Source organism: Schistocerca gregaria, chromosome 9 (assembly GCF_023897955.1).
Source record: "Schistocerca gregaria isolate iqSchGreg1 chromosome 9, iqSchGreg1.2, whole genome shotgun sequence".
NCBI classification, from domain to species: Eukaryota; Metazoa; Arthropoda; class Insecta; order Orthoptera; family Acrididae; genus Schistocerca; species Schistocerca gregaria.
Genome location: NC_064928.1, coordinates 239,260,027 through 239,275,221, shown reverse-complemented (window position 1 = coordinate 239,275,221; position 15,195 = coordinate 239,260,027). Strand labels below are relative to the sequence as shown.

General features: G+C 40.6%; 1 protein-coding gene across 1 annotated transcript in view; it reads right to left on the bottom strand.

The window, feature by feature from the left end:
- Nucleotides 1-12,036: 12,036 nt before the first annotated feature.
- LOC126291813 (delta-like protein 1) overlaps nucleotides 12,037-15,195 on the bottom strand; it is a 108,212-nt gene continuing 105,053 nt past the window's right edge. The window contains exon 7 of the mRNA XM_049985509.1: nucleotides 12,037-13,002. Coding sequence (XP_049841466.1) covers nucleotides 12,767-13,002 — 236 coding nt within the window. The 3' untranslated portion in view covers nucleotides 12,037-12,766. The remainder of the gene's footprint in view (nucleotides 13,003-15,195) is intronic.

Genomic DNA, 15,195 nt, shown 5'->3' with positions numbered 1-15,195 from the left:
GTCGAGGTTGTTACCGAAGTGAATGGTCTTAGAGGGACTCCTTGCCGTTCTATTCACGTACATGTCAATGTTCAAATGGTTCAAATGGCTCCCTAGAACTCAGAACTACTTAAACCTAACTAACCTAAGGACATCACACACATCCATGCCCGAGGCAGGATTCCAACCTGAGACCGTAGCGGTCGCGTGGTTCCAGACTGAAGCGCCTAGAACCGCACGGCCACACCCGCCGGCGATACGTAGTGTATTCACCGACTACAATGAAGAGTATGGAAAAATGTCTTTAAATCACTATTAGACGACACAGGATGACTTGGATGAAACTTCTATTTGGTGTGATAAATGGCTTCGTACGTGGAAAGATGTAATGCGAACAAGAACTAAAATAAACGTACAGTATTCGATTACAGTATTAGTGGCGTGCTTATTGACAGTCATGTCGATTAAATACTTAGGCGGAATGAACACGTGACTTCGGTTTATCGGGAAATTTCTAGGAAAGTGTGTTTCATCTGTAAAGGAGACAGCGTGTAGAATACTAGGGTGACCAATTCTAGAATAGCCGGGCGTGGTAGCGGAGCGGTTCTAGGCGCTTCAGTCTGCAACCTCGCGACTGCTACGGTCGCAGGTCCGAATCCTGCCTCGGGCATGGATGTGTCTGATGTCCTTAGGTTACTTAGGTTTAAGTAGTCCCCACTCTGCGTACTCTGCACGTCACAGGGCGCTTCTACAGGCTGTTTCACAACGTAGTACAATCCCTGCAGCGGCGCGCGCTTTGAATCTGTGGCGACGTCCCGGCTGCGTTTATTTTTAGACAAATGTCTTAGGAGTATAAGGAAAACAAAAGACGATAGTTTCTTCGTAACAAAATATTATACAGTAAATAATGTTAACATATAATAATATGAACAATGGACCTTGCCGTTGATGGGAAGGCTTCCGTGCCTCAGCGACACAGATAGCCGTACCGTAGGTGCAACCAAACGGAGGGGTATCTGTTGAGAGGCCAGACAAACGTGTGGTTCCTGAAGAGGGGCAGCTGCCTCTTCAGTAGTTGCAAGGGCAACAGTCTGGATGATTGACTGATCTAGCCTTGTAACACTAACCAAAACGCCCTTGCTGTGCTGGTACTGCGAACGGCTGAAAGCAAGGGGAAACTACGGCATGGTTAAATGATGATGGCGCCCTCTTGGGTGAAATATTCCGGAGGTAAAATAGTCCCCCATTCGGATCTCCGGGCGGGGACTACTCAAGAGGATGTCATTATCAGCAGAAAGAAAACTGGCGTTCTACGGATCGGAGCGTGGAATGTCAGATCCCTTAATCGGGCAGGTAGGTTAGAAAATTTAAAAAGGGAAATGGACAGGTTAAAGTTAGATATAGTGGGAATTAGTGAAGTTCGGTGGCAGGAGGAACAAGACTTTTAGTCAGGTGCATACAGGGTTATAAATACAAAATGAAATAGGGGTAATGCAGGAGTAGGTTTAATAATGAATAAAAAAATAGGAGTGCGGGTAAGCTACTACAAACAGCATAGTGAACGCATTACTGTGGCCGAGATAGACACGAAGCCCACACCTACTACAGTAGTACAAGTTTATATGCCAACTAGCTCTGCAGATGACTAAGAACTTGAAGAAATGTATGATGAGATAAAATAAATTATTCAGATAGTGAAGAAAGACGAACATTTAATAGTCGTGGGTGACTGGAATTCGATAGTAGGGAAAGAAAGAAAAGGAAACATAGTAGGTGAATATGGACTGGGGTTAAGAAATGTAAGAGGTAGCCGCCTGGTAGAATTTTCCACAGAGCATAACTTAATCATAGCTACCACTTGGTACAAGAATCATAAAAGAAGGTTGTATACATGGAAGAAACCTGGAGATACTGACAGGTTTCAGATAGATTATATAATAGTAAGACAAAGATTTAGGAACCAGTTTTTAAACTATAAGACAGTTCCAGGGGCAAATGTGGACTCTGACCACAATCTATTGGTTATGAACTGTAGATTAAAACTGAAGAAACTGCAAAATGGTGGGAATTTAAGGAGATGGGACCTGGATAAACTGAAACGACCAGAGGTTGTACAGAGTTTCAGGGAGAGCATAAGGGAACAATGGACAAGAATGGGGGAAAGAAATACAGTAGAAGAAGAATGGGTAGCTTTCAGGGATGAAGTAGTGAAGGCAGCAGAGGATCAAGTAGGTAAAAAGACGAGGGCTATTAGAAACCCTTGAATAACAGAAGAAATATTGAATTTAGTTGATGAAAGGAGAAAATACAAAAATGCAGTTAATGAAGCAGGCAAAACGGTATACAAACGTCTCAAATATGAGATCGACAGAAAGTGCAAAATGGCTAAGCAGGGATGGCTAGATGACAAATGTAAGGATGTAGAGGCTTATCTCATTAGGGGTAAGATAGATGCTGCCTACAGGAAAATTAAAGAGACCTTTGGGAGAAAGAGAATCACTTGTATGAATATCAAGAGCTCAGATAGAAACCCAACCTTTGATTGGGACTGGTAATATTAGCCAACATTCCTTTTTGTGTCGCCTCCTTAACACAGGCTGCAATAACGTTACAGACGATCGAACGCTCGTTACTCCACAAAGATCTCCTTCCTAAGCTGCACATTTTCTTGCAATGCAGAAAGATTATACATCACTTCCGGATACTGAAGTATATCAGTGAGTACACAAAGTCAACTGAATGACATTAGCAACTAAGATCCCACGAACGACGTAAATCACTGCACGCCGAACAGCACCGCTAGACTGAATGGGCAGCCGCCCAGGAGAGCAGGCGAGGAGGGCGTCTGATCGGTTTGAAAGCTACCAGCAGAAGAGAGCGAACGTGACCACCTACAAGCCTCCCTATTGGTTGGTCAGATCCTAACGCACGCGTTACCTCGTCAGCAAGACGTCAGTTTAGCTGCTGATGATTCTATCCTGTTTTGGGCAACGTGACTGAGACACTGCAACTTACCGCCAGGCAGAAGGCACTGACGAACGTCAAGTGAAAAAATAAAAATCAAACTTTATACTAATGAATCCATTCAGTATCGGTCCCCACTCTCATTGGTAAACAATTTTTATTAATTCTTCCTGAACTTTAATTCCTTCTCCAAATTTACCTTTCGTTTCCTTTAGTGCTTGCTCAACGTACATACTGAATAACACAGGGAATAGGCTACGACACTATCTTCCTTCTCAACCACTATTTCCCTGTCATGCCTTTCGACTCGTACGCTCAGGTCACAGAAGTCGTGGAATACCTCCTAATATCGTGTCGGACCTCCTTTTGTCTGGCGTAAAGCAGCAACCCGATCTGGCAAGGTTTCAACAATTCATTGTGAGCCACCTGCAGAAATAGTTAGCCACGCTGCCTCTGTAGCCGTCCCAAATAATTACAATAGGGTTGCCGGTGCAGGATGATGTGCACGAACTGACTTCTAGATTATGTCCCATAGATGTTCGATGGAATTAATGTCGAGTAATTTAGGTGACCAAATTATTCGCTCAAATTGTCCAGAATGTTCTTCAAACCAATTGCGAACAACTATGGCTTGGTGGCATAGCACACTGTCATACATAAAATTCAATATCGTTGATTCGGAATGTAAATTTAGATTAGATTAGATTAGTACTTGCTCCATATATCATGAATACGACACTTTGTAATAATGTGTAACGTGTCAGGTTAATAAAAGGTGGCTATACAAGATATTACATTATACAAAACATTACATGACACTTAATATTTTTATTTTTATTTGTTGGGGTTGGGGAAATTACCCACTTACTATACCCAAAATTTCACCTAATGAGTAGACGGAGTTGCCATTAAGAATTTCTTTTAATTTACTTTTTAATGCCATGTGGTTATCTTGTAAGGTGTCAGGAAAATCCAACACCTTCCATGAAAACCCTGACATGATAAGCAAATCCAGTAGTATGTCACATAGCTCCGAATAAATCGTGACATTAAATTAACCAAAGTAATACGAGTAACGAGTGAGCAAATGGAATACCACAGACTAATACTAGAATACCTAAATGCATGTCATACCTTCCCACCGTGAGACAGACGCAGTTCCGAGGGGAGGAACGAGAACAGAAGCCGAGAGCAGAACCGTGTTAAGCCAGAAGGCCCTACGATAAGGGACGGACTGGACACCCATGTCGCCAGCTAACCACTAGGGCCATACCACCCGCAAGTTTTAGCTGAGACTTTTTCGCGTCTTTGTTACGTTAGGACCACCCCCCAGCCCATCTTAAAAGATAGAGCCTTCCAGAAGAACAGTATAGATCTTACGATAACGCTAAAAGAACCACACCAGCTGCAAGTCTTAGCGTGGGACTTTTTCGCATCTCTGTTACATTGCAAACTTTACAAACATTGCCCCACCACGAAAAGCATAATGTTTCTGGATAGACAGAATTTTTGTAGGCGGAGCTTAAGGTTAACATTGAGACCCAGACTGGTCAGATGAAAACACAGCCAGATAGTTTTTTTTTTAAACCATCTTCGGTACATGGTAGTAAGGAGAAGTTAGGAGAAGTTAGTTCCGAGACGGCGAGCTGGATCGCTGCTACGCCGGCCTCTGCCCCCCTGAAGCTGCATAACCAACGACAAGGTAATGAACGCACACAATGCCGCATAACAGCGCATAAGGCTTCACTCAGAACTGCAGAAGTGTCATCTGTTACACCCCCTTTTTGCGTAATACTAGTGTCGATCGTAAATTAAAGCTCATGGTGTTCACATTTGCCGCTTGAAGTAAAAATCTGAAAAGCGATGATTTCTCTGTTATATAATTATTGAGAAGCCACATCAGCCACTGTAATTTACGACAAGTTAGATAAGTAATTAAAGATAATTGAGGGTCACTGTAGACCATTTTGTTAGTTTTCTCTTTTGTGAAACTTAGTTTAAACCTAGATTATAGGTGTGATATAGCATAGGTCATCCTTCGATCCATTGTAGAACTTGGAAACCCATTCAGCGCATATTCGTTCACATTTTTGTTGAACGCAGTTGGTTTTTACCATCGTGTATTAAAACACTTCCTTTTCTCAATAGCGCAACTTATAAACAATGTTTTGTGAGTAGAATAAAATTTCCAATGGTAATCTTAACTGCTTTTTCGACGTTACTTTACCAGCTAACTAAAAATAGGAAAGCCTTGATCCCCTTCCACTAAATTTAGTTAGAATTAAGATTGTTTTACATGGAGTGCAGTGGAGCTGACGCTGAGATCATTAAGTATTTGGTTATATCATCGCTAGTCTCACTGAACTCTTCTGAATACTACATGTCATGTGTGGTCTGGCGTCTCCTTACCAGCAACAGGTCCCAGGTTCAAACTAGTCAGTTCCCTCAGAGCGTCGTTGCGCGAAAGTGGTAGGGAGACACGATATAGAACAAGCAGACACCACCATGAATGTTAGAATCTGTCAGACTTATTATGCTATTAGGTAAGTGACCAAAGACTTTTTATGGCAGCATAATTTACCCCCTTCTGAGCCAAAGTTAGATTTAACCTTGAGTAGTGAAGATCATCCTTTCTCCTAGTGTTGTAGCCATGTATACTGCTATTACTTTTGAATTTGTTCGGATCGTTAATAAAAAATTTCATAAGTGAATATATGTATTGTGAGATCACAGTGAAGATCTCTAGCTCTGTAAATAAGTGTCTGCTGGATGATCTTGGATGAGCTCCAGCAATTATTCTGATTACACGCTTTTGTGCAATGAACACTCTTTTACTCAATGATGAGTTACCCCAGAATATGATGCCATACGAAAGCAGAGAATGAAAATAGGCGTGGTAAGCTAATTTACTGAGGTTTTTTATCTCCAAACCTCATCAATGCATACACCTACAAGTTTTCAGTATTCTAGCTTAGCTATTAATGGTGTCATTCCATTTACTGTGTGGAACTGTATATATTGTGTTTCGTCAAAGTTTAGTGAGGGTCCATTTGCAGAGAACCACTTAAAGATTTTCTGAAAAACATCGTTTACAATTTCACCCGTTTATTCTCGTCTGCTGGGTGTGATAGCTCTACTTGTATCATCGGCAAAACGTACCAGCTTTGCATCTTCGTGAATAAAGGATGGCAAGTCATTTATATATATTAAGAACAGCAGAGTCCGTGAATAGCTGAAAATAGTCTCGAAGTAGCTGAACATAACCATCGCCAGCCAACAATCGGTTCAGTTGGACCAGAGGACCCATTCCATTCCATTAAAACATAGCCCACGCTATCATGGTGTTACCACCAGCTTACACAGTGCATTGTTCACAGCTTGGATCAATGACTTCTAGAGGTCTGCGCCACACTCGAATCATGCCATCAGCTCTTAACAACATTATTCGGGGCTCATCTACCCAACCGATATGGTCACCAGCACAGGAGAGGTGCTGCAGCCGATGTCGTGCTGTTATATACAGGTTGGTCCATTGATAATGACCGGGCCAAATATCTCACGGATTAAGCATCAAACGAAAACACTACAAGGAACGAAACTCGTCTAGCTTGAAGAGGGAAACCAGATCGCTGCCATAGGTCAAACGGATATCAACTGTGGTTCTTTAAATAGGAACCCCCATTTCTATTACATATTCGTGTAATACGTAAAGAAACACGAATGTTTTAGTTGGATCACTATTTTCGCTTTGTGATATATGGCGCTGTAATAGTCACAAACGTAGAAGTACGTGGTATCACGTAACGTTCCGCCAGTGCGGGCGGTATTTGCTTCGTGATACATTACCCGTTTTAAAATGGACCGTTTACCAATTGCGGAAAAGCTAGATATCGTGTTGACGTATGGCTATTGTGTTCAAAATGCCCGACGGGCGTGTGTTATGTATCCTGGACGACATCATCCAAGTGTCCGGACTGTCGCCGGATATTTACGATATTTAAGGAAACAGGAAGTGTTCAGCCACACATGAAACGTCAACCACGACCTGCAACAAATGATGATGCCCAAGTAGGTGTTTTATCTGTTGTCGCGACTAATCCGCACATCAGTAGCAGACAAATTGCACGAGAATCGGGAATCTGAAGAACGTCAGTGTTGAGAATGCTACACCAACATCGATTGCACCTGTACCATATTTCTATACACCAGGAATTGCATGGCGACGGCTTTGAACGCCGTGTACAATTCTGCAACTGGGCACAACAGAAATTACGGGATGATAACAGATTTTTTGCACGCGTTCTATTTAACGACGAAGCGTCATTCACCAACAGCGGTAACGTAAACCGGCATAATATCCATTATTGAGCAACGGAAAATACACGATGGCTGCTACAAGTGGAACATCGGCGACCTTGGCGGTTTGATGTATGGTGCGGCGTTATGGGAGGAAGGATAATTGGCCCCCATTTTATCGATGGCAATCTAAATGGTGCAATGTATGCTGATTTCCTACGTAATGTTCTACCGATGCTGCTACAAGATGTTTCACTACATGACAGAATGGCGATGTAGTTCCAACATGATGGATCTCCGGCACATAGCTCGCGTCGGTTGAAGCGCTATTTCATGACAGGCGGATTGGTCGTCGAAGCACCATACCATGGCCCGCACGTCCACCGGATCTGACGTTCCCGCATTTCTTTCTGTGGGGAAAGTTGAAGGATATTTGCTTCGTCATCCACCGACAACGCCTGACAACATACGTCAGCGCATTGTCAATGCATGTGCGAGCATTACGGAAGGCGAACTACTCGCTGTTGAGAGGAATGTCGTTGCACGTATGGACAAATGCATTGAGATTGACGGACATCATTTTGAGCATTTACTGCATTAATGTGGTATCACGCTGTAACAGCACGCGTTCTCAGAAATGATAAGTTCACAAAGGTACATGTATCACACTGGAACAATCGAAAAAAAATGTTCAAACGTACCTACTTTCTGTATTTTAATTTAAAAAACCTAGCTGTTACCAACTGTCCGTCTACAATTATGAGCTATATGTTTGTGACTATTATAGCGCCGTCTATCACAAAGCGAAAAAAGTGGTCCCACTAAAACATTCATATCTCTTTACGTACTACACGAATAGGTAATAAAAAATGAGGGTTCCTATTTTAGAAAACGCAGTTAATATCCGTTTGACCTATGGCAGCGCCATCTATCGGGCCAACCAAAGCGGCATCTGGTTTCCCCCTTCAAGCTAGACAAGGTTCGTTCTTTGTAGTTTTTTCGTTTGACTCTTACTTCGTGAGATATTTGGCCCGGTCATGATCAATGGACCACCCTGTATATAGCTCGCGCACGATACGGTGGTCGATGCGCAGTGACCAGTTTTCGTCCAAAGCGCTGGGCAAAAATGTTCAAATCTGTGTGAGTGCCTAATGGACGAAACTGCTGGGTCATCGCTTCATAACGCTGGGCAGGTTGATTCGTTTGTTCGGAAGGAGAGGCCGTAAGTGTTTCCCACCTTTCGGCCAGTCAGCGGCGACAGTCTCGTGGCGCGCACCCTGCATTCTTTCTCAAACTATTTTACACAAACTATTTGGTAAAAAAAATTCGTTTTTGCTTTACTTTTAGCTTAATGTCAGGTTCATAATGATGTGCCCATCATTTCGTTAATGGTCATAGTTATTGTGACATTTACGTAAAAATAACACGCCGCGCTACATTCGGAGAAGTGTGCAATGAAAAATACAGGTCGCTATGTTTTTGTGTTTGGTGCATATTACATAATATGTTGTTGCTTATGAAGTTGTGCTAACGTGTTAAATGTTTCTTTAGATTTGGGTAGATGTATCTATCTGTCACCAATCTCAATAAAATTGACCTGGTGTAGCACACTCATTTGCGATCGCGCCGCACCAGCTATAAAGCCAGAGTGAAATATCCACAACATTCCTCATATTTCATAAGTGCTTTCAGATATCGAAATGAGATTTTGGCAAATGATAACACTCACTTCACCACATCGTTCATTATCTACCGTGTTAAAATAACTCTAGACTTTTTCGGTGAAACAATGTAATTTTTAAGGGCTTCGATAGCTGGTAAAACGAGAAATGCTACGGACTTCGGAACAACATATGTGAAGACATTGCACTTTTCTGCACCAAGGATGTGCTTTTTAGTAAGCTACTGACTTTTTCCCTCGGTTTCTCACTTAACAAACTTAATAAACCACTGTTTCAGAGCCGCGCGGTCTTGGGGGCCTTGCCACGGTTCGCGCGGCTCCCCAAGTCGGAGGTTCGAGTCCTCTCTCGGGCATGTGTGTGTGTGTGTGTGTGTGTGTGTGTATGTGTGCACGCGCGCGCACGTGTGTATGTGCTGACTTTGGCGTAAGTGAGTTTAAATTAGATTAAATAGTGGGTAAGCCTAGGGACTGCTGAGCTCAGCAGTTTGGTCCCACAGGAACGTACCAGAAATTTACAAATTTTCCACTGTTTCAGAATTCTCTCGCAATCGTGTCTGCACAAAATGTTAGTGCGGTGAGACAAACTCCGCTGTGTTTTGGTTTAAAAGGCTCTAAGCACTATGGGACTTAACATCTGAGCTCATCAGTTCCCTAGACTTAGAACTACTTAAACCTAACTAACCTAAGGACATCACACACATCCATGCCTGAGGCAGGATTCGAATCTGCGACCGTAACAGCAGCGTGGTTCCGGACTGAAGCGCCTAAAACCGCTCGGTCACAGCGGCCGGTGCTGTGTTTCGACAAAAGAAGCAAATTTTGACATGGAAACCAGAGAAATGTGTAGGTTTTACTCAAGATTCGCCACTCATGACACATCTCTGAACGTTACAAATGGTTAACAAGCCCGGCGAAAATAAATCGTTGTATTTTTGACGAAGTTCTTTTTAAATACTAATGAAAGCAGAGGTTACAGTAAATCTTTTTGAATGGGCTCCAAGCAGTTGTGGGCGTGGAGAATCCCTACTTAATATTTACAAAAAATGTAAACGTAGGCTTCAGTTTGTAACGGCACTTCCCCTCCAGAGTTGGCGTTTCCCCTACAGGGCTCTGAGCGATATAACATCGAATATTCTGTAATATTTGATAATATGTAAATATAAGTGCGCTCTCTGTCAGCAGTGAGTTTGTTTGATTTGGTGATCTAATATGCTGATGTCTTTTCTGAGTGGATATATCTTCCATTCTTGTCTTATTACACGTTCACGAATATTGAAGTTTTATTTATGTATACCACAGACAGAACAACTTGACAAGCATATGGTCAGGAAAGGAAATGTTCGTTTTGATAGAGGTAACGTAGGAATTGTAGTCACGTCCATCATTTTTGTGAACAAACTGTAAGGTTTTAGAGCCAAATAAATCTGAAATTGGAGAGTGCGGAGAGCACAAAATCACATCAACCAGCTCATGCCGTCTGCCAACAGTGCTGTCTCTTGTGACGTGGGATATCCAGTCTTCTTGCACATCAATATTAACTGCCCCGTCCCATGTGCCAACGGCTTAACACCCCTAATGTCCACTGCCTTTCCACTATTGAACACTACCTTTCTGAATGCCCAACTGACTCCGAACCAACAACCTCCTTCCTGGTCACCATGACCAGCTACATTCTCAACCAAAATTATTGCACCTTTGAAGGCATCATCTACAAATGAATCTGTGGAAAGGCAATGGTCACTGCCCTGGCGTCATCCTGTACCAATCTATTCCCGGGCCATCTGGACGAGTCCTTCCTAACCATCCAGAATCCCAAAGGCCTCATCTGGTTCAGATTCATTGGTAGGACCGCCCAGTTACTGAGCATGCTACCCAACACAAAGCACTACACAGCCTTCTATCCCACCAATGCCCATTACCTCTGTTTCTCTCCTTTTCCATGCCCCCTAACCTGTCTAACCTCCCGACTGCACCTGGCTGCCATAACCTCTCACCACCATATCCCTGCATGCTCTCACAAGGAGAACTTTACTTTTACTGTCTCTCACCCCTCCCCCATTATCCCTTCTCTCCCCATCCTAGCCTGCTCCTTGTCCCCAGTACCCACGTTACTTCTCTCATCATGGGCAGTTGCTCACAGTATGGCCACATTGGATAGAGACAATAGTCACATGTGTGAGCTGAGCTTGCTTGAATATGTGTGCGTGTTACTTTAGGTGTTTGGGCTGAAAGATCAATGTCTTGTAGGCTTTTTGTAGTGCTTGGGTGTGACTCAATATCTCTCTATATGGAGAGTACCAATCCACCCTTCATAATACTCTCATTATTCCACCCTGATATTCCATTTTTTAAGAAGAATTTCATAGAGCACTGAAGTACCCAACTCAAAACAAGCTCCATGCCATGTGAATCTCTGCAAAAACTTTATTTTTTGGCTCCTCTATTAAAGAATCAATGGACATACACAGAACAGAAAGTCTGATGAACTGTGATAGTGGATGCCAGAGAGATACTGTATGGAGCACCATCATTTCCATGATTTGGTTCAAACAAGGAGACAGAGTAAGCCAATGGCCCCAGTGAGTGGCTACTCTGGAGAGAGCTGAGTTCCAGAACTCCACCAGTGACAACACTGCTGCCACATAGCATGGTTGGTCTATCACCACAACCTTAATTAATGCGCTGAATATATGCAGCTTGCTAATAAACTGTGAGATAGGCTACATCACTGTCAGCATTCCGTTGCTATCTGAAGATAACTGGCAAGTGCCCATTTAAAATATCATGCAGTGCAGTGAATGATGACTGGTTGCAAGCACAAAACTTCTTTATGTGATGAGATGCTGATTTGTTATGCAGAGTACAAAGAATGGAATGTATTTCCTTAACCATGCTAAACATAATCAACAATATTGTGCCAAGAGGAAATATTTTCCTTTTGTAATTTTTGTTGTTACGAGTAGCATGCTGAGAGAGAGGGATAGGCTTTGATGTCTTTTTCAGGTTTCATTGTTTCCAATCCATTTTATTCAAATTATTTATTCACTCCTCAAATTATAAATCTCATTTCAATTAATATTTTAATTTTCTCAAATTCTTACAGTCATAAGATGAAGTCTTGCAACAATATAAAAATAAATAACAAAATAAATAATTTGAAACAAATTAATAAATTAATCAAATTTATACATTAATAAATAAATATAAATAAATTAAATTAAATAAATAAACTGATAAATTAATTACAATACATAAGCTAAACAAAAGCATCTACACAAATAAATAACAACTGATCAACAAACAATCATGTGCACAGTGTAACAAAAACTGCAAGGGCTGATATTCCAACCAAGATTGTTGGAAAATTAAAACTACTGGAAAGAAATGTCTGCTTTTGAAGAACAACAGTTTACTGTTACAATATTTGAAGCTCATAAAATTTGTTTCATAATACTAAAAAACATCAGTGACACAACTGTAAACATATGATTAAGCTGTACACACACAGTTATGCAGGCTTCTTAGACAAGTACTTTGCCAATAGATAGAAAAAAAGAATAATATACAAATAATCACATTAAGGCCACAAGATCAAAATTTTGCATATTCCAAAATGAATGGGTACTCATTATTTGATTGCCACCAAAAAAAATTGCTTTCTGTATTACTGAGCACTTATCCCACAGAAATATTGTGTCAGCCTTTTCAGGATACCATATTTCATTCCAAAGCCCCATCAAATTTAATGTTCTTTTTTATGTTTCAAATGACTTACAATTTATATATTAAAATAATGGTTTTCAGCAAAAACAGTATTACATTTCTGACAAGAAATTGTGATATTTCTTAAGCAGCTTCATTTTCTTCCTCAGGTGGTTCACCAGGAAGCAGGGATGTAGGTGGCTTCATGGTGGTAGTCATGTTAACCATGGACATTGCTGTGGTGAACTTGGCCACTTCACAGTTACGGCCAGTGAATCCCTCGGCACATATGCAGCGGTAGTTTCCATCTTCCTCTGTCAGGCTGATACATGTTGCACCATTTTCACACAGATCTTCGTTTTGTTCACAGTAGGTGAGCTCTAAAAGGGAGAGAGAATTGAAAATATAAGATGACACTTTCCCTTTACACTGATTTTATTTTGAACACACTGTTCACATACAAGATGTGATCAAAAAAGTAATGAGAATTTTTATATTTCACGAGCCTTATGCATCTGATTTTAAAATATGTTGGTGGTACACTTGCTCCTCATATGCGTTTGCATTTTCAGATGTTTTTAATGTTATTTTGTTATTGTTGACAGTCATAAAGGTTTATGAAGCAATCAGAAGAAAATGACCAGAAATGTGACAAAACCACACATGGAAATTGCATCATGGTAATTCCTCTGCTCACATCTCAATGCTTGTTCCTGATTTTTTTGGAAAAAAGTAAAACCATTATGTTGCCTCTGCCTCAGCCATTGTATTTACCAGTCATGGCTCCCTGTGACTTATTCCTATTCCCAAGGTTGAAGAGAACTGAAACAATGTCGTTTTGCTGCCATTGATGAGATAAAACAGTATTACTGAAGGAGCTGAACACCATAATGAAAAGTGAGTTCCAGAAGTGCTTCCAAGATTAGAAAAATCTCTGGCACAAGTGTGTTGTATCTGAGGAGGACTACTTTGAAGTGACAAAGTTAACGTTGATAAATAAATAAAGACTCTTTAAGAAAAACAAAAGTTCCTGTTAATTTTTATTCACACCTCATACAGGAAGTATGTTAAGTTTGGATGAGTCTTAAGAAACTTTATTTCCATGTTAAAATTTACTTCCTACAGTACATACCACATTAATATACTAAGTGGAATAGCTCCACTGCTATAATGCTAATACTGGCATAAATACTGTTTTTTTTAACTCCTCTCTTCAATAATAAATATATACATATATATCAGGTAGACTGGGATCTCAAAATTTTTAACAAAACGTTTTCAGTGAAATGAAATGTGTGTATGCCCTATTTTGGTGAGGAGTCACCTTCTGGGAGTTTAGCCACCTGGTGATAGTCTTTTTATCTGAAGCCACTTAAGTGACTTGCATGTCAATGGTGATGAGGACAATGTAACACTCAGTCCCTGAGCAGAGGAAGAGTAAGGAGGAAAGGGAGGGAGAGAGAGATTAGTAGATGATATAAAATGTAGACAAACTATAACGAGAAAAACATTCTGGGAAAAAGTAATTTGTTAACAAAAATATAAAATTAATTGTTACCAAGTGTTTTCTGAAACTATTTATATGAAGCAAACTTTTATGTAAAAGTAACATGTGGACAATAAGCAGTTCAGTCTCAAGGAAAAAGGAGCTTTTGAAATGTGGTGCTGCATACGAATGCTGAAGATTATACAGGTAGATTAACTAGTGAGGAGATAGTGAATCAAATTAAGGAAAAAAGAAATTTGTGGCATGACTTGATTACATGAACAGATTGGTAGGACATATCCTGATGCACCATGGACTTGCCAGTTTCATTGTGGAGGGAAGTGTGGGCTATAAAAATTGTAGGACATCAAAACATGAATAAAATAAGCAGGTCTGTATGGATGTATGTTGCTGTGGTTACACAGGAACTAACAGGCTTGTGCAGGATACACTAGCAAGATGATCTGCATCAATCCAGTCTTCAGACTAAAGAAGACTCAAATCACATAGTTTGCAGCCTGCTGACAACAAGCCCTCATTGCTATCTTTTGGCATATATATTCTGGAGATGGTGTGGTCATGAGAATATCTTTATTGAAAATTGTCATCATAAGAATTCAGGGATGCTTGGATCATCGAATATAATCCTTTTGAAATACGGTGTTATTACCCTGTAGTGCAAATTCCTCTGTTTCCAAAAATGTATACTTTTACTAAAATAACTTGTAGATTAATGAAATATTTCAGTCAGAGAATTTAAATTTCCAGAAAATTTTCCACGTGTTTTGCTAATCCTGGATATAATCCACATTTGGAATATTGCTATATGAAATAGAAACCATCATTTAGATGAGCAGTAGTCAATCTGGTCCCTACTGCCCATTAGCAGGTAGATAGTAGGGGTTTTACAAACATTTTAATAGGTTTTCATAAAATTTTGAGAAAATGTAATTGGTAAGTTCTACTTTATAAATCACCATTACTCAGAAACTGGGGATGGTTTGAAAATTTTATGACACTGATAAAAAGTGAACAGTAGATAAAAAAATTTGACTACCACTGATTTAGACCATTTGAAGAACATTTG